The sequence below is a fragment of the Astatotilapia calliptera genome, chromosome 3 (genome assembly GCF_964374335.1).
Source record: "Astatotilapia calliptera chromosome 3, fAstCal68.1, whole genome shotgun sequence".
NCBI classification, from domain to species: domain Eukaryota; kingdom Metazoa; phylum Chordata; class Actinopteri; order Cichliformes; family Cichlidae; genus Astatotilapia; species Astatotilapia calliptera.
In genome coordinates this window covers 60571025-60590973 of record NC_137424.1, presented here as the reverse complement: position 1 = coordinate 60590973, position 19949 = coordinate 60571025, and the positions used below count along the sequence as shown (strand labels likewise).

Sequence of the window (19949 nt, the reverse complement as noted above, 5' to 3'; positions counted from 1 at the left end):
TTTCCAAATTAACACTATCAAACAATTTTGTGTTAAATTACTCAACAGATGTTTACTTCATCCCAATTACAAGCCATATGAACAGCAAACATGGTTAATTTTTTCCCTTTACCTTTGTTAGATCACATTTATGAATTGATGTGCTTCTCGTTTTTTTTTTATAAAATAGTATAAAAAAATTAATCTGTTATAATCGAGTGGAGTGAGTGGAAAGACACAACACATTTACACATGAAGCAATATGTTTCACAACTAAATGGGATCAGCTGCTCATCAATGGTGACATTAGGCCCAGGTTTGTAAAACAGGGAGGTGGTGCCCACACTTATCCCACACTGTCCTGATGGCAGCTAGCTTGTCTCTCTGCCGTCGAGCTAGTCTGTCATCTCTGTTATCAAAACGGATAATCCTGGAAATTTTGTGGAAGTTTTCCAGAGACATTGATGCACGGAAAGGTTCTTGCCGGTTTCTGCATCCCACAGGGATTCTGTGGATTCCCCTTTGGACCTGAAAACTCCTGCAAGGATAAGAACCCCAAAGTAGGCCTTTGGAGTTCTTAGATGAATTTGGTCTCCTTCCACCTCTCTCCAAAAACACACCTTCCTTCTAGGTTACTGCAATCCAGAATAATTTTCTGGATGGAATCTGGGATGAAAAGCTCCAATGAAGACTTGATGTCCTGCACATGAGTAACTGTCAGCTGTGTTGGCCCTGGCTTATCACAGTAACAGTTCTGCAGGGTGGCTCATTTCTTGGGCAAGAAGACCATTCAATTTCACCAGTTATTGACATCCATATTTCTTCACCTGCTGTCTGGTGGGCTTGTTCTGGTCCTGGAGCTGGCTGCTGATGGGGTACTCGTCTTCGTTTTGTTACTAAATGGTGCTCAACCTCATCCTCTTCTTCAAAGTCACTGTCAGACTCTGAATTTTCAGAAATGTGAAATATTCTGAAACCTCTTTGTCAACATCATCATCCGAAGCTCCTCTCTCTTCCAAAATCAATTGGATGGCCCTCGCAGCAGATAATCTTTTGCCATCTTGATCAGTTGTGATAAAGAACCACACTGGCAAAGTCTTATTTATAGTATTATGCCCCTAATTTGCAGGAGGGACAGGGTATGAGAAAATAAAATTAGGATCCCTCAAGAAAGAGGGTAAAATGTGTGGGAATGTCAGAGCAGACGTGTTGATAGTTGAATTTTCAACGATGTTGCAACTTTGTGCAGGAGCAGGAGGGGAAGAAAACACTATCAGCAGCACCAGAAAGGAGGAAGACAGAGTGTGGGAACACAGGACCTGCACTTTCAACACTTTTATTAGACCTGGTGGACACCAAGTGGACACCTTGTATGTAATGTAAATGCGTTACTGTTTTACTGTTTTGGAAAAGTAAAATTCATTTTTAGTCACTAGGGATGGGTATTGATAAGATTTTCACGATTCCGATTCCATTTTCGATTCTGTTTAACGATTCGATTCTTTATCGATTCTTTTTTAAAAAGGAGAACACTAAGGTCGATTAGCTTAGAACTTTGTTTTATATCTTCTCTTTTAACAAGATAGAAATTTACAAGTAACATGGCCTTACAAACCCAGCAGTGAGATCTTAAGAGATCCAGCCTACAACTCTTCAACGGGGTGTCACAGGGTCCCCAGGAAAAAAAAATTGTAAATGTAAAATAATAAAATAAATAGTCGTCTGTAGCAATAACAAAGTATAACATAAATTATTCTGTAGCAATTACACAAGAATATCCAGTAATGTCCCTGCCTACAATTAAACACATTCACTTACCAAAAATCGGGGGCATCTGCTGTGGCAAATGGGTGCAAGCCTTTTACCACAAACTTAGTCTCTGCTCGGTGACATTAGTCTATCCTGGCCTGAAAGGAGACACTACCGGTAGACTGCAGCAAGAACTGCCAGCATCTGAGCCAGACAGACTCTGTCTCTCTCATCATGATCACCTAAATGCACAGTAATGGCAGGTTTTGTAATAAGGCAGATCGCGCTAACATAATATGCACTGTTAGTTGATTATTTACCTGCCGCATTAACGGGAGAGGACGTGCAAACGTTGCCGCTGCTGCTGGGTTGAGATTCACGAGTCCGGAGCGGAATTAAAGACACGACATTCATTTACGGTCATCGTGTGTTTTGTGAGCAAATGCTTTTGCATATTCGTAGTGTTTCCTCCCTTAAATGAAATATCTACTTTTCAAGTACTGCAAGTTGCCCTGTTGTCATCCGTTCTCATAAAGTATAACCAAACTTTTGAGCGTTTGAGCCGCTTTCGCGCCGTGTTTCCTGCCAGGTAAATGATGCTCCGCAACGTGGTGACGTCATTCGGGGCGACTGGAATCGATAAGGGAATCGTTTGCAAAAATGGCAAACAATTCCAAGGAATTGAAACAGTGGGAACCGGTTCTCAACAAGAACCGGTTTTCGATACCCATCCCTATTAGTCACTCAGTCATTTAAGTGAGTCTGAGAAACACAGGGAGGTGACTTCCTCCTGCTCAGAATCTGTCCTGTCATTGATTCAGCAGAAAACATGACTGCAGCGTTTGTTTAGATTCCTGCAAATGAGAAGCTTTCCATTCTTTTCATTGACATTTAGAGGTTTTCCCCCCTACATCCCATTGCACGTATGTGCTCAACAAAGCGTCATATATTTTGTTACATTTTGTGTTACACTGTAAAATAAAATGAACTGTCTCCATATAATGACACACTTTTAAAAATTACTCTGCTCAAAAGCGATGTTTAGGGGTTTTTTTTATAATTATGTGATCCAAACGATACCTAATAACTAAGACAAATTAACAAGTCCTGGGAAGCTCCTTGTTTCTCTGTTAAGTGAGCAGGAAGTAGTACCTCTCAATGGACCACTGAGTCTATGTTCCAAAACCTCACGTAGGGTTATAGGCACCTCTCAACTGCCAGAAAAGAATGATATCGCAGATAAAAGTGGTTGCTGAATTTCACTGATATTCCACAATCTCTGGTTGCCTCATTACAGTTTTTCTCTTCCTGTTTAAACACCTCTTTAGAGATACGGTGAGTTCAGACAGCCAAAGATATCTTTGTACAGTACAGTTGCTACTCCTTTGTGGTGAGAGGAGATGCCTCCCTTTGGAGATTTTGAGTAACCCGAGGAAGACCCAAAACTCACTTGAGAGATTATTTGCCTGGACTAGCAACATTGCAGGGAAAGAGTCTGTGACTACCCTGGACAGCCTGTCACCACTGCAAAATTAAAATGGATGAATGACTGGATGGACAGACGGCCAAGTTTCCCACTTTATGTGGAAGTAGACAGTAACTAAGGCTACGTTCACACTGCAGGTCTTAATTCCAATTTTTTGATCAAATCCAATTTTTTTGTCTGCTTGTTCACACTAGAAATAAAATGTGACAGCAAACACGCTATAGTGTGAGCCCTCAAAGTGGCCCGCGCCCCAGGTCGGATTTGAAAATATTGGATTTGTGCTGTTCACACTGTCATACCATGATCGGATATGGGTCGCATAGGATCAAAAAAATAAATCAGATTTGATGCGCTTTCGCCTGCAGTGTGAACGTAGCATTAGTAACTCAAAACACATAAGAACATTAAAACAAAAACAAAAAGTGTAATGCAATGTAAAGGGAAAAATTAAAAACAGTATATTTGTCCTTCACATATAATCTGCATTCTTGTGTCTATTTGTTTAACTTACAAAAAGTCTCACTGCTTTTTAGCATTAGTATCCTGTCCCATGCAAACATACTTTCTGCCTCACTCACGGCCCAATGGGTGTCTTTTCAAAATTGTGAAGGACCTCGCTCACAGCATCTCATGCTACACCAGAGTAATTTGATCAATTTTTATTGATCAAAAAAAAATTCTTGCTTTTTTTTCTTTCACTATCTACTTTGCAAATGACTTATTTTTTTACACACTAGGTGTAGGGTAAAAAAAATCATTCTAGTAATGAAAAGAAAACTGAGGGCGTACTGTTGAAACTCCACTTCTTTATCACATACTGACGTATGTCTGAGATTAAATGCACAGATAGGGTAAGTTCACTGCTCTACCGAGCTGCTCTAATGGACACAGTGAATGGATGGATTAGCTTGAAGAAGAAGGCGACTTGTTAGCTAATCAATCCAATGACACTTCACCTACTAGTGATGGCCAGAGGGGCCGATGGTGCAATATGGCAGCCTCGCTTCTTCATCAGTCTGCCCCAGGGCAGCTGTGGCTACAACTGTAGCTGCCTCACCAGTGTGTGAATGTGAGAGCGGATGAATAGTGGAATTGTAAAAGCGCATTGAGGGTCTCAAAAAGCGCTTTATAAATGTTATAAATATTATTATCTCTCATCCAAGTGACTCCACTACAAAAGGTGGATGAAATCCTGCTTTGTTAACTTTACCTTCTTTCTATATCTTCCTCTCGTCCTTTGTTTATTAGGTTTTCTTTTCCACATCTTATCACAATTCAGAATCCCTTGCGTGTATTCTCCGCGTGACAATGGCGTTGCTGATAATTTAGCTTCCATTACACCCAGACAGGTCAGTTTCTGGCCTGATTATAAATGCACAATCATAAATGATGGTAAAGTCAGTTTTAATGCGCTCCAGTATGAGTATGTGTAAGCACATTGTGTCGGCCAGATCCCGGCCATACCACTTTTGCTATGTGGGATAAAGAGTAACGGTGGTGTCAAGTGGTGGCAACACTTTCTTGGCTTTTTTTAACCACGAGTAATATTTTATTATATAATATTAGAATGCTAAACACTGACAGTAACACTAGTTTCAATGTATATTAATCTTCCTGAGCACAGTTTCTCACTTAACACACAAGCTTTGTCAATTGTCCTGTAGTTTTATATCTTTGCTGAGCTTCAGTGAATATGTGATTTTAAGTCAGTAGTTATTATTTTGGTTTTGGTTGGGAAAGAAAGAAGTGTGATGAATGTTTAGCAAATTATGTACGTGTCAGTTTTTTCAGTGTTAGTTCCTGGTTATGCAAATATGTAAATATAAACGGTATTAAAACGCTGGTCTTAGAGAAGTTCAGCACCTCCACACTGGACAGTTGAAGCTACCAGCTGATACTGAAAAGAAATAGGAGAAGATATTTGATGAAAGATTTTTAATTTTGTGATTAATGCTTAGTTGTAGCTTCATTTAAAGGAAGAAGAGGTTATGAATTGGAGCCAACACAGGAAGAGAGATTGAAGCCATATGTGTAGAGGAATGCGGTGACATACGACACTTCCTCTTATTCTTACAGACAAGCTGGTGTTCTCTCTCTCTTTCTCTCCTTTTATGCAATGTCTGCATTTCTGTACATACTACCTCCTTTGTCAACAGGCAAGCTAACGGTCTCTTTCTCCTTTCAAGGAAAATTATCAGTTCCATACATGCCACTCCTATTTTTGTGGAGACTTGCTTTAAGTATAAATAAAGGACGTTCTGGATGCCCTGGGCGGTTTTTCTGTGTCTCATCTGTTGTGCACGTCAGTGCAAAGCAGATCGGACCGTTGACTGCCCATGCACATGTAAAAAATAGATATCTGAGTTGTGAGTTTCTTTATCTTCTAAATAATTTTCTCTTCACAATATTCTTCAAAAGGTTTGTGACAGACTCCCAGATTATCTTGTGTCCTTTCTTTAATGAACTGCTAGACATTTTAGATTTTCTTTTTCAACAGAGATACTAACATTACCATGAAGCTGCTGACTGTGGCTGCACTTATTTGTGCAATGATGGCTCTAACCATGGCTGTTGGTGAGTATTGCAGCATAATCTATCTATCTATCTATCTATCTATCTATCTATCTATCTATCTATCTATCTATCTATCTATCTATCTATCTATCTATCTATCTATCTATCTATCTATCTATCTATCTATCTATCTATCTATCTATCATCTACATACACTGATGGATTACAACAATAGTGCTTACCCAGCTCGACACATGTGCAGTCGTCATTGTGGTCACATAACTTAAACAGTCCTGTGTCTGACTGCTGCACTTTCACAACCTTAAATAAACCACTAATTTCACTGAAATGTAGGTCGCTTCTCTCAGACTCATCTAGTGGATAGTAGGGTCTGCAACTTGTAGTACAAAAGATGTATTAAAGTGTCTTGCTGTTATAAAATCTATACTTAAATCACAAGTAGACCATGCTTTTGTGATCCGTGTCCTTCATTGTTGGAACAAATGCAATAATTGCAGAATCACTTCCTAAAACAGATTTTCAAAGACTTGTTTCTGACTGATTTTACAGTTATTATTGACAGTTTGTGTTTTGAATGTTGCTTCTTTTTTCCTTTCTTGCTACCCACCTTTGTTTAACCACTGTTTGACTTCCTGTTTTATTTCACATTCCTTTCTGCTTTTGGTTGTTTGTTAAAGCACTTTGTAAACTTTTTTAGGGCAACACACACACACATATGAATATGTATATATGTGTATATGTATATGTGTATATATTTATGTATATATGTATGTATATATGCATATATATCGCCTCTGTCAGTGCGCCCCAGGGTGGCTGTGGCTACAATGTAGCTTGCCATCACCAGTGTGTGAATGTGTGTGTGAATGTGTGTGTGAATGGGTGGATGACTGGTTGTGTAAAGCGCTTTGGGGTCCTTAGGGACCGCTATACAAGCGTTATACAAATACGGGTCATTTAACATTTATGTATATATATATATATATATATATATATATAGCAAGATGCTAGCAGGCAAGGCATACATGGAACGTGTGTGTGTGTGTGTGTGTGTGTGTGTGTGTGTGTGTGTGTGTGTGTGTGTGTGTGTGTGTGTGTATGTGAATCACTTAACAAATATTTCACTGTCTACTTGCATGACTTGTCAGTGATTGTTTATATCATGATTAAAAATACAAAATCTGTCAACCAGAGATACATGTACAACTATTCATTTGCTCCCAGCCAACAGTCACCTGGTCAAGAGGTCCAATGGTTGTCCTAATGGTTGGACTCGCCACAGTGATCGCTGCTTTTACTACGTTCCAACAACCATGAGTTGGACAAGAGCTGAGGTGAGTTTCTTTTTCTTTTCTGATTAAACCACTTTTAACTGTTACTAATTACATTAAAAATTTCTGCTCTCTGTCACTCTCCACTGAAGAGAAACTGCTTGTCCATGGGGGCAAACCTTGCATCAGTGCACAGCAGCAGTGAGTACCAGATAATTAAGAGACTGACTGCCCATCATGACTACCCCGGAACTTGGATTGGAGGAACTGATGCACCCCAGGTATTTTGTTTATTATTAGACAGTATTTGTTAGGTGTCTAATAAATTCAGTCAGAACCACTGTAGTCAAAATTATTTTTAAATTTCCACCTGCAGTGATTTATATCTAATGGTATGGCATGGCTATGAAGGTACCTGGTCTTTTCTGTACACATGTTGGAAGCCTAAGTCAGGGGAAGGAGTTAGAAGACAAAACACAACAGGCATAAATGATAACCTATACACTATGTCAAAAATATATGAACGGCAGACCTGGGGTTTAATTGGATTTAAATATGGGTTGTAGACAATAGTGAAACTACCAGTAGACTAAAGGAGCTTAAAGAGCATGCCCAGTGTGAGAATTTCCAGTTTTTACATAGAAGGTTGCGTGCTCAAAGTCAGATGATCTGCTAGAACTGTGGCTATGCTTAACATTTTGGCCGCCCTGAACTAATGTGTTCAATTTCTGTCTTCTAGGAGGGTATTTGGTTGTGGAGTGATGGCACCAGTTTTCACTATTCACACTGGTGCCCAGGAGAGCCCAGTAGTTATCGCAATCAGCACTGTATTCAGATGAATTATGGAGGTAATTTAGAAAACAATAATTAACATGATTGCTTAATGTGTTTGAAAGGTTTACGTGATCTAAGATAGAAGCCATAAAGGCTAATTAACTAGAGTTTAGGTTTTTGACTTTTTTAACATTTTACTGACTTCTACTTGTGAACCTTTCAGGTTCCAAGTGCTGGGATGATCTGCAGTGTGATGATCATCTGCCATCTGTCTGCGCCAAGAAAGTCTAATGTTTCTTGGACTGACACTGATGTATGATGGTGTTTGTGTTTCGCTAGCTCTTACTTTATTTTATTTTGCAGCATTATATTTTTCCTCTCTATAGCACCCAAAGAAAATGAACAATCAACACAAGTTGGGCTGTCATTAAGCCCATGTGACTTTAGTGGGAGCAGACTTGTTACCAAAGGGTTGATTTTACATTTTTCTTCTGCAAAGAAAACTGTTCTCTTCTTTCTTTAAAATTGAAGCGTCAAGCAAGCATATCTCTGTGTTATGTCTTTTGTTTTGAGGTGTATATACATATTTACCAGATACATATATTAATATTTGTCTACTCTTTTATACATGTGTTAGTTCAATTACCAACTTTTTAAAAACTCATCACACATTCAGCAAACCTGGGGAAAAAAGTGCTAAGATTTGTTATACAAGTTTGCATTACCCATGTATCCTGCAAGCCCATAGATTTATATATGTGTCTCCATAAGTTGATTCTGTTCATCTGGACGTTGCTACGTCCAGATGAACAGAATCAACTTTTGGAGATGTACTTACCTGGATGATTGAGCATGCATCAAGACGTTTATATATCTGCTGTCAGATTAAGTGGGCATGTGCTGACAATTTCATCTATTTTTACTATGCGATTTCCTGTCAACAATATTCCTACTACAGCAGTCCTATCTATTTGTGAGCCTTTCTATATAGCTAAAAATGAAAAGAAATTTGTATACACAGTTCAATAAAGAGCATTACAATACAAAGAATTGTATCTGTAGCTTACTCTGTGTACGTGTGCCCATCTCTGAGAGCACAGAAATCATAAATTGAAACCCAATATCCATCATAGTGAGGATAATAAAAGACGACAAAACTCTGACAATTTTAGGCAAATTTTGGAGTGTAAATAACAGTTAAATACACAAAACACTTCTGTGTTAAAACATTTAATCAGGCTAAAATACAATTTAACAAGCCTAAGCAAGACAACAACAATGGAGACCTAGAGTATATTAAAAAGCAGGAAAAAAACTCCTGGGTCCACTCTACTAAATTGCAGACCCCATACTCAGCCTGTTCTCACTCCTGGGTTATGGATGAAATCCAGCAGAATGACACTCTGCTGTAATAGACGTTCCAGCCATGTATTCCAGCCCGAACCCTAAACTTATCCCTAACGCTAACCAGTGCTTTAATGACGTTAGATAGTGTTTTCCAAAGTGATCTAAGTAAAATGAATGTACGTGTGTAGATTAATTCCAAACAGTTCTCATGTTTAACCCAGGCAAGGAGTGACTGACTGAATTCAGGCCAATCTTTTTTTTTCTTTTTTTTTTTTTGCCTGTCCCGTTTGACTCTTGCCAACAGAATTATTGTCTAAAGGCAAAGAAAGATGCCCAACGGATTTACTTTACCAAATGGACCATCCCAGCCTTGCCGTAATCGTCTATTTGATTCACCTTTTATTGTTTATTTTATTTTATTTTCACTTCCTAAATACGGGACAGACATGACTGGGGATAAGAAAGAGGGGGGAAAAACAGCGGAGAAGAGGGATGGTGATAAAGGGCAAAAAACAAAAACCAACAAAATAAGCAGACAAAAAATACATATATCAATCACCTGGATCACCTGTTGAGAAAGAAAAAAGAGAAAACAAGCAAAAAAAAAAGAGAGCAATATAATAAACAACATCATCATGATAATCTATGTGAATATAACCTCCAAACCGTGGAGGGCCTGAGATGTCCCCAGAGAGGTGGCGTCTGATACCCGACCTGACATAAAGACACAGACATACAGGCACACACAGATGCAAACATCCATTCCCACCCTCATGCTCTCATATGCAAATACTCAGCACTCATGTGAGAAGGCTCCAAACCTCACTCTGCCACTGTGGGATAAAATTGAGGCACAGGCAGCCAGAGGGGGGCAGAGGGGGGGATGCCTGACTTTGACTATAGTATATACAGTAAGGTATAAACGAGAAGGTATAAAATGTCACTGTATGTGTATTTGTGTGAATGTGTATATCCATCCATCCATCCATTCGCTTCCGCTTATCCTTTTCAGGGTCGCGGGGGGCGCTGGAGCCTATCCCAGCTGTCTGTAGGGCGAGAGGCGGGGTACACCCTGGACAGGTCACCAGTCTGTCGCAGGGCTAACACACAGGGACAGACAACCATTCACACTCACATTCATTCACACCTAATGGCAATTTGGATTATCCAATTAACCTATCCCCACAAACTGCAGGTCTTTGGACGGTGGCAAGAAGCCAAGGCAGAAGAATGTGTATAGATTTTTTAAAATTTTCTTCATGATATAACATTGTTCAGACATGCCCTGTAAGGACAAAATCATTTCTGTGGGAATTTCCATTCAGATTATGTCCAGTTTATGTCCGCATAAATTTAAAGCATGAAAGGTGAAGAGAAAATCTCCGTCCCGGTTTCCCTCCAAGGCGTGAGCACCGATAAGCAGAGTTTTGTCCTTACCTTATAAGACTCCTAATTATTCAAAGTAACACTCAAGTATGCCGTTCAGCTGGGTTAGTTACAGCGCTGGGAGTAGCTTGGGAGAACAAGGAAACACAGACTGCTTCAGGTTGCCTTCCCAAACCAACTCAAAGGTTTATTCAGTACAAAACAGCTTATATAGAGGAAAAAAAGGTTCGTGTGTCAGCAGGTTCTCAGTTCAAACCGGTACAGACCAAATAAGGAAACGTCTTCCTGCCTTGTGAGCAGAGAAGTATCCTTTGTATAGTTCAGCTCTTCAGTTACAATTTATGATCATCCCAGCAAAATACACTCCTAGACATAGAATACAGAGTTCTTTCATTAGTGAATTCTGAAACAAACCACCTGGCTTTTTAACAAGCTCTTTCCTAAAAGATAAGGAAGGGAGGATGGGAGTAAGGAAGTGGTCTCGTCTCTGTGGTATTTTCGACCTTGGGGTACCAGCCTGTGATTCTTACACATCAATTCTTGGGTCAGAGAGAAAGAGAAAAACAACTAGTAAATGGGCCTTATTGAGTAACAGTTTTCCTGTATAATATCACAATAAAACAATATCCTGTAAATGCTACCATGGTATCAAAATATCACAACAAAAGGCACTCCTTAACTTTCATAAAATCATAATCCCGTGCATATCTGACGTTTTAACCAATCAGATCACAGATCGAGGAAGCGAAACTGATGTCATTGCTGATCATTTCTGAAAGCAGACTGGACAGACTGCATTCACTCATGGAGTAAGAGGCACAAACACACCTGAAAGTGGCTTCATAGAAGAAGAGGACACGCTTCACTCAGCTGTTCACACAGTCGGCGGTTCTGCTTTGATGTGTGACCGATATGTCAATTGAATAACTGGGAAGTTTGAGTGCAGAAAGAAGCACACGGAGAAGACTGGAGTCTCTGAATCTTTCTCTTTGAGACTGTGGACCTGCTGTTATGTATACATAATGAGGATTTCATGGAGTCTTTTCTCTCTGTGGGATGTGATCATCTGCTTGAATTTCTCTAAAGGCGAATACATGTTTAATTTTCACTCCATTTGACCGTTTCTAAATCATTTAGCTGCTTAAATGCTAATGCTGCTGCTTGTTCATAGCACAACATTGTTGAGTTTGTAATCGGGTAGCGGAGGCGACGTCTGGGTTCAACACTTTATTTCAGGCTTTACAGTGGCACTCCATCTTGTTACCTTTACTTTCTTCTTCTCCCCTCTCTCTTATCCAGCCTCATTAGCGGCACCCCTGGTCTGACAGGTTAACAGCATGTAATAATTTTCCTGTATTATAGAACCTTGTAAACACAACAAACATGCAAACAAAATGAGGAAGCACATGCTCTGACACATTGTGGCATTGCACACAGTGTTTTTAACGGCTTTATGAGCAGAAATGCAACACACCCGGTTCCTTCCTGAAGCTAGTTATCAGTTGGCACATTGATCTCACTACAGTCAACATTTAAGAGTTGTTTAACTCGAACTGCTAACATTTTATCGCCTCATACTAACCAAACAAGCTAAATAAGAACAGATTGTTATTCTTTAACATTTCATCACAAGTGTCGCAAACGATTTCTTTTACTTTATTTTCAGCAGCTGTTTTCACTTTTTACCCTCCCAGTTTTCTGGATTTACATGATTTACATTTTTCATCAGCTGTTGAAACTTTTGCAGATAAACTAAACACAGCAAAAACAGTTCTAGTGTAACATGTTACATATTTTAATAATAAATGGCTCTTAAATCATGTTAGAATAAAGAAACCAATCATAAAGTTATTTAGGTCAGGTGATGACTGTGTGGATGTGTCACTGGGAGTGGAACTGATATAGTCTCAGTGTGATAATGATAAAGGTGAGAGGTCATCCCTTCTTGTTTTGTCAGTGTTTGTCAGCAGTTTGATTGTCTCTTTGGCTTAATTCTGACCCGCGTTTCTGGATTTACACAGTTGTGTAACAGATGAAATGTTCTGTTTTACAGATACGTCACACGGGAAGTGAAACCTCAGTTTTACAGGTAAGAACATGGATAATCTCCCTGAAATTGTTTAAACAGGCTTTCTGTTGACAACTTCACTGAATCTTTTATTTGTTTAACTATATGTTTATATTTTTTTTCTTTTTACTTGGTTGTGACTTGTTGTGTCTTTTGGCATCATTATGTCTTTCTTGGCTATTATAGGACTTACTTTTCTGGTTTATTTTACTTATTTAGGTGTAGTTTGTGAATATCTCTGAAAGGCTTAAGAAATGAACCTTACTTACATTTAACCCTTAGATGCACAAATGACCCCAGGGGTTGTTTTTCTTCAAAATCTTTAAAATGAAAAGTTGTAATATATTCATATTCCAGGTATTCCTCATAAAATATGTTTGTAACATGAGGCCATTTGCATTTTTATTTATTTTTTCATTAATTTTTAAAAAAATGCAGTTTTTGTATCACTACCCCACTCTTCCACAAGTGGGGTCAAAAAGGACCCCAAGCAGTTCCTGTGGAATCTTCTATGAAACTTTCATTCTTAGCAACTCTGACTGTCCCACTTACACTTCTGATGGATCAAGAATTAATTTTTACACAGTAACATACACGATTTAAAGTCAGGGCTGCACATAAGTGGTCCGCAGGTGCGCATTCGCTGTCAAGATAAAAGTATTCCCGGAAATTCAGAGAATACGAACTTCTTTTGTGGTGGAGGAACACCAAAGTAATTGCTTACGGAGCTTGCTTCTTCAACATCTTTAAGAGTTCTGAACAAATGTCTGTCCTCCTCCAGAACATCTAATGTACGCAAACGAGCGTCCCAACTTCTTATCTGGTGTGCGTCTTTTACTTTGACAGCAAATGCGCACCTGCGGACCATTTACAGTGGGGCAAAAAAGTATTTAGTCAGCCACCGATTGTGCAAGTTCCCCCACTTAAAATGATGACAGACGTCAGCAATTTGCACCAGAGGTACACTTCAACTGTGAGAGACAGAATGTGAAAAAAAAAATCCATGAATTCACATGCTAGGATTTGTAAAGAATTTATTCGTAAATTAGGGTGGAAAATAAGTATTTGGTCACCTCAAACATGGAAAATCTCTGGCTCTCACAGACCTGTAACGTCTTCTGTAAGAAGCTTTTCTGTCCCCCACTTGTTACCTGTATGAATGGCACCTGTTTGAACTCATCATCTGTATAAAAGACACCTGTCCACAGCCTCAAACAGTCAGACTCCAAACTCCGCCATGGCCAAGACCAAAGAGCTTTCGAAGGACACCAGGAAAAGTATTGTAGACCTGCACCAGACTGGGAAGAGTGAATCTACAATAGGCAAGCAGCTTGGTGTGAAAAAATCAACTGTGGGAGCAATCATCAGAAAATGGAAGACATACAAGACCACTGATAATCTCCCTCGATCTGGGGCTCCACGCAAGATCTCATCCCGTGGGGTCAAAATGATCATGAGAACGGTGAGCAAAGATCCCAGAACCACACGGGGGGACCTGGTGAATGACCTGCAGAGAGCTGGGACCAAAGTAACAAAGGTCACCATCAGTAACACACTACAACGGCAGGGAATCAAATCCCGCAGTGCCAGACGTGTTCCGCTGCTGAAGCCAGTGCATGTCCAGGCCCGTCTGAAGTTTGCCAGAGAGCACATGGATGATACAGCAGAGGATTGGGAGAATGTCATGTGGTCAGATGAAACCAAAGTAGAACTTTTTGGTATAAATTCAACTCGTCGTGTTTGGAGGAAGAAGAATACTGAGTTGCATCCCAAGAACACCATACCTACTGTGAAGCATGGGGGTGGAAACATCATGCTATGGGGCTGTTTTTCTGCCAAGGGGACAGGGTGACTGATCCGTGTTAAGGACAGAATGAATGGGGCCATGTATCGTGAGATTTTGAGCCAAAACCTCCTTCCATCAGTGAGAACTTTGAAGATGAAACGAGGCTGGGTCTTCCAACATGACAATGATCCAAAACACACCGCCCGGGCAACAAAGGAGTGGCTCCGTAAGAAGCATTTGAAAGTCCTGGAGTGGCCTAGCCAGTCTCCAGACCTCAACCCCATAGAAAATCTGTGGCGGGAGTTGAAAGTCCGTGTTGCTCGGCGACAGCCCCAAAACATCACATCTCAGATATAGAGGACCCAGACTATTGTCGTCCCCCTCCCCCCGAACAAGACTAGTCAGATACAGAGGAGTCCTCTGAAGAGGAAATGGATATTGAGTCTAACAGAATGAGCCCCTCTTACTGCTCTGGCCACAATATTCTGAATTAGTCGGCCAGGGCTTGCACCTGGGTTTAGTACTGTGTCCCCAGTAAATTCATGGAAGATGTTCATGTGTGATAATATAATAGAAGAGGTGCTGACATGCACAAACATGGAGGCATGAAGAGTAGCCACAGACAGGGGAAAAGAGTGGAAAAATGTAATCAAACAAAAGCTCCTGGCCTTCATTTGATTGACCATTTTTGCAGGAAGTGAGAAGAACTGGGATGTACCAGTCAGTGTGTTTTTTGGGAGTCCTCTGCATAACCCATTGTACAAGGCCACTATGTCAATTCAAAGATTTAAAGATATTCGCAGTTTCTTGCACTTTGATGACAAGAGGACCAGAGCCTGCTGACTGAAAACAAACCACATGGCAGCTTTCAGCTACATATGGGGCCTGTTGCTGGTCAACTGCAGGCAGAAATTCATCCTCAGTGATTGTGTTACAGTGGATGAACAACTTGTGCCTTTCAGAGGGAAGGCCCAGCTTCTGCAGTATATGCAGAGCAAGCATACAAAAGTGATACAAGCGATAGAAAAACTGCAATTTCTTAAAATTAATGAAAAAATAAATAAAAATGCAAAGTGCCTCATGTCACAAACATGTTTTATGAGGAATACCTCAAATATGAAAATATAACAACTCTTTGTTTTAAAGATTTTGAAGAATAACAACCGAGTTTATAGCAAAATGCATTGTTTCTATTTGGGGTCATTTTGTCTTGTTCAGTGGTGGTCGTCTTTCAGCCTTTCTTACCTTGGCCATGTCTCTGAGTATTGCACACCTTGTGCTTTTGGGCACTCCAGTGATGTTGCAGCTCTGAAATATGGCCAAACTGGTGGCAAGTGGCATCTTGGCAGCTGCACGCTTGACTTTTCTCAGTTCATGGGCAGTTATTTTGCACCTTGGTTTTTCCACACGCTTCTTGCGACCCAGTTGACTATTTTGAATGAAACGCTTGATTGTTCGATGATCACGCTTCAGCAGCTTTGCAATTTTGAGACTGCTGCATCCCTCTGCAAGATATTTCACTATTTTTGACTTTTCTGAGCCTGTCAAGTCCTTCTTTTGACCCATTTTGCCAAAGGAAAGGACGTTGCCTAATAATTATGCACACCTGATATAGGGTGTTGATGTCATTAGACCACACCCCTTCTCATTACAGAGATACACATCACCTAATATGCTTAATTGGTAGTAGGCTTTCGAGTCTATACAGCTTGGAGTAAGACAACATGCATGAAGAGGATGATGTGGACAAAATACTCATTTGCCTAATAATTCTGCACTCCCTGTATGCAGAGTGCTCAGAATTAAGGGATGCGTCAGGTGGGAGCTCACCACAGCCTCGTTTTGCCCTTACATTGTTTTTGTAGCTTCAATATGGGATATTTGTTTCCTGTGGCTTTTCAAGCTGCACGTGCTGCACGTGCTGCACTGCTGCCTGCTCCTTATGCATTGCTACGAGTTACGCCATCACCTGGCCGAGCAGCTGAGCTTGCTCTGTGGGCTGCAGGTCCGACATGCCCAACGGATATTTTGGTATCACTGTGATAGAAAGGACCCAGAACACACTGTGTTGGAAGGAGAAATAATTGATTTGCAAAGGTTCTTTTTCACTCCTGACAGCTTTACAGTTGTTGCATTGCTGCTTGACACACACAGGTCCAGGTTCCAGCTTCACTGATATACAGAGGGCTTAGCCACCTTTCCAGCTTCCTGGCACTGTCCCTTGAACCCACTTCACCATCCCTCCTCTTCAGTGGAGCTACAGACCACAACTCCCCAACATTATTCTTACACAATAAGTTGAAATTAAGACTTGTCCCTGTTCAGACAGTGAATGGACTGATGTCTTGTTCCAAAGCCTCACCGAGCAACAGTCCTCATTACTTGATCAGTATCCAAAAAAGCCAGTTTAACAGCTGTGGTTTTATTTGCAATGTGTCAACTATGTGTCCCCCCAAACATCTCCCAGTGTCACAGTGGATCAGGTCAGGAGACAACTGAGGAAGCTTCGCCCCAGAAAGGCAGCAGGCCCAGACAAGGTGTGTCCTAGGATGCTAAAGGCGTGTGCTGCTGAACTTGGGGAGCCGCTACAACGAGTCTTCAACCTCAGTCTGCGACTGGGGAGAGTGCCCGCCCTATGGAAGACATCCTGCATCGTCCCGGTCCCCAAAAAGAACCGGCCCAATGAGCTGAATGACTTCCGACCGGTGGCACTGACGTCACATCTTATGAAGACTCTAGAGCGGCTCTTCCTCAACCTCCTCCGACCACAGGTACAACATGCCCAGGACCCACTACAGTTTGCATACAAGGCGGGTGTCGGAGTGGAGGATGCCATCCTGTACCTCCTACACAGAGCCCACTCACACCTGGATGGGGGAAAAGGCACGGTCAGGATCCTGTTTCTTGACTTTTCCAGTGCCTTTAATACCATCCGGCCCTGTATGCTTCAGGAAAAACTGAACAGGATGGAGGTGGACCCCTGCCTGGTGGCTTGGATCTCCGACTACCTCACCGACAGACCACAGTACGTCAGGCTGAAGGACATCACGTCTGACACAGTGGTCAGCAGCACAGGAGCACCACAGGGAACTGTGCTGTCCCCTCTTCTCTTCACCCTGTACACCTCTGACTTCTGCTACAACTCTGAATTATGCCACATTCAGAAGTTTGCAGACGACACAGCCATCATGGGGTGTATCTGGGATGATCAGGAAGAGGAGTACAGAAGTCTGGTGAGGAACTTTGTCGCATGGAGTCACACAAACCACCTGCAACTCAACACCTCAAAGACTAAGGAACTGGTTGTGGACTTCGGGAGGTCTAGAGCAGGTCCACTGCCAGTTCAGATAGAGGGGGAGGAGGTGGAGGTGGTCAACAAGTACAAGTACCTCGGGCTGTGGGTGGACAATAAACTGGACTGGTCATGCAACACAGAGCACCTGTATAAAAAAGCCCAAAGCCGACTGTACTTCCTCAGGAGGCTGAGGTCTTTTAACATCTGCAGGAAGCTCCTGAGGATGTTTTACCAGTCAGTGGTTGCTGGAGTACTTTTCTATGCTGTGGTGTGCTGGGGGAGCAGCACAGCAAAGAAGGACTCATCCAGGCTGGAGAAACTGATCAGGAGGGCTAGCTCTGTGGTCGGCATGAAGCTGGACACTCTGGTGACAGTGGCAGAGAAAAGGACATTAAAGAAACTGATGGACATTATGGACAATGCCAGGCATCCTCTGCACACGGCCATTAACAACCAGAAGAGTCTGTTCAGTGACAGGTTGCTTCTCCCAAAGACAAGAACTAACAGACTTAAAAACTCCTTTGTCCCACACGCCATCAGACTGTTTAACTCCTCTCTGGAGGGGAGAGGGAGGGGAAACAGGAGGACAAAGGAGGGGGGAACAACTAAGCTGTAGTGCCTCTTCACCTCACTGTGCAATACCTTTTGTGCAATACTTTTGTAAATAGTCAACAGTGCAATAGACCTTAATACTTGAAATGTGCAATTCATTCACTTGTATTTTTATTTTTTATTCCTATTTATTCTATTTATCCCCTTCGTATATTTTATTTATATTGTCTCTGTATTTATATATGTGTGTATATATATATATATATATATATATATATACATATATATTTGGAAATCGAATTTCCCAGAGGAACCCACCCGAGGGATTAATAAAGTTCTATCTAATCTAATCTAATCTAATCTAAACTATTTACAGTGTGACTTTTGTGTCTGAAATCAGCAAAGAAAACAGAACAGCAAGGATTTAAAAACAACTTTTTGTAAGCAGTACAAATGCATGAGTCTTCCAATATAATCGAAATTATACCTGAGTTCTTGTTTCTTTAAATTACTAGTGATATATTAACATAAATTGGTGGAGAAAACAAGTAGCATTCAATACCCATTGGTATTTATTTAGATTATTTTTCTCCAGTTGATCTTTCTTACTTAACTTCAATAATTACTTCCTCCAAATCATCAACATGTATTTTAGACCCCATTCCTACAAAACTGTTCAAAGAAGTCCTGCCATTAATAAAAGAATCTGGAAAAAAGGAGAACGCATTTGGAGGAGTCTATAAATTGGGACAGCCTTCGTTGCATCGCTGTGACATAATTGGCCTTCAAATGTGGCCTCAGGAGGATGCAGCCTATGAATTTGGATACCCCAATAGTTACACTGTAATAGGTCTAGGCTCCTGGAGGTTCCCATGATTCAGTGTTTCTTCTTCATTTTTTTCACTTAATATGTGTTTTTGCACCTCTTTTTGCATTTATATATTAGTTACTATTAATCTCTGGCTGTCTTCCATAGCGTGTTTGTGTCCTGTCGCCTTCTTCCTGCCCAACCAGTCATGTAGGAGGGCCCCTCCCTGAGCCTGGTTCTGCTGGAGGTTTCTTTCTGTTAAAATGAAGTTGTTCCTTTCTCGCTCATACAGGGTCATATGTTTGTTGCAGTTTTCTCTGTTTTCTTTTTATTAGTGTAGATAACTTGCCTTGAGGAAACTGTTGTTGTGATTTGGTGCAGTATAAATAAAATGAATTAAAAATTGAATTGGCAGCTTTAGACCCAGCCCCCAGACAAACCTTCACCAGTGAATTCCTTCGTGGATCTTAAGTAGGGTTTTCAACCATATATGCAGCTCTAGCCTCTGCCAGTACTCCTGTCCATGCCCAATCTCCTGGCCCATTTTTACAGACTCTCCATGTCTGCCAGTTAGATGGATTTGTGACAAAGCTTGATTTCATGTTTTCCTTATCCCTGCAAAATGAACTTGTTGTATAGTTGGATACATTGTCAGCCATGTAAGTGGTGGATAATGGCAGATATGGTGCTATCATCAATTAGCCAACAGTTTTGGTTATAACTTGAAGAACTAGCCGATTTCAAAACATCTTTCATAACTGAAGTTCAGACATAGTTTCACAAGAGTTATGGCTTCATCTATGACTGAGCATTTTTAACCACAACTGCTTTGGTAAATGCTTGATCATTATCAGAAATTCTCTTTCTGTCTCTCCCTCTCACACTCTCCAAACTTTCAGAGGTTTATGGACTG

At 40.8% G+C, this 19949-nt stretch overlaps 2 protein-coding genes across 3 annotated transcripts in view; both read left to right on the top strand.

Annotated features, from left to right (window-relative positions):
* Nucleotides 1-5382: 5382 nt before the first annotated feature.
* On the top strand, nt 5383-8841 carry LOC145421952 (type-2 ice-structuring protein-like). Of its 2 annotated transcripts, none has more exons than XM_080292983.1 (6): nt 5383-5580; nt 5712-5788; nt 6974-7083; nt 7173-7301; nt 7760-7868; nt 8018-8841. In XM_080292983.1, exons 2-6 carry the CDS (start codon nt 5728-5730, stop codon nt 8083-8085), a joined length of 477 nt encoding a protein of 158 aa, XP_080149109.1. In that variant the 5' UTR covers nt 5383-5580; nt 5712-5727; the 3' UTR covers nt 8086-8841. The 2 variants fall into 2 exon arrangements, with proteins under 2 accessions (XP_080149109.1, XP_080149104.1); XM_080292978.1 differs by having other exon boundaries at nt 5388-5632.
* Nucleotides 8842-12415: 3574 nt separating this feature from the next.
* The window catches only part of LOC113019020 (ladderlectin-like), a 33072-nt gene continuing 25538 nt past the window's right edge, over nt 12416-19949 (top strand). Inside the window, exon 1 of the mRNA XM_080293014.1 lies at nt 12416-12616. The gene's annotated coding sequence lies outside the window, so the exon portion shown is untranslated. The remainder of the gene's footprint in view (nt 12617-19949) is intronic.

What these genes read in the sequence shown, in the direction of transcription:
- LOC145421952 (XM_080292978.1), top strand. Translation starts at nt 5,421, where the DNA reads ATGCCACTCCTATTTTTGTGGAGACTTGCTTTAAGTATAAATAAAGGA. An exon ending in TTCACAATATTCTTCAAAAG is followed by an intron (nt 5,633 to 5,711) that starts GTTTGTGACAGA and finishes CTTTTTCAACAG; the next exon opens with AGATACTAACATTACCATGA. An exon ending in TGAGTTGGACAAGAGCTGAG is followed by an intron (nt 7,084 to 7,172) that starts GTGAGTTTCTTT and finishes TCTCCACTGAAG; the next exon opens with AGAAACTGCTTGTCCATGGG.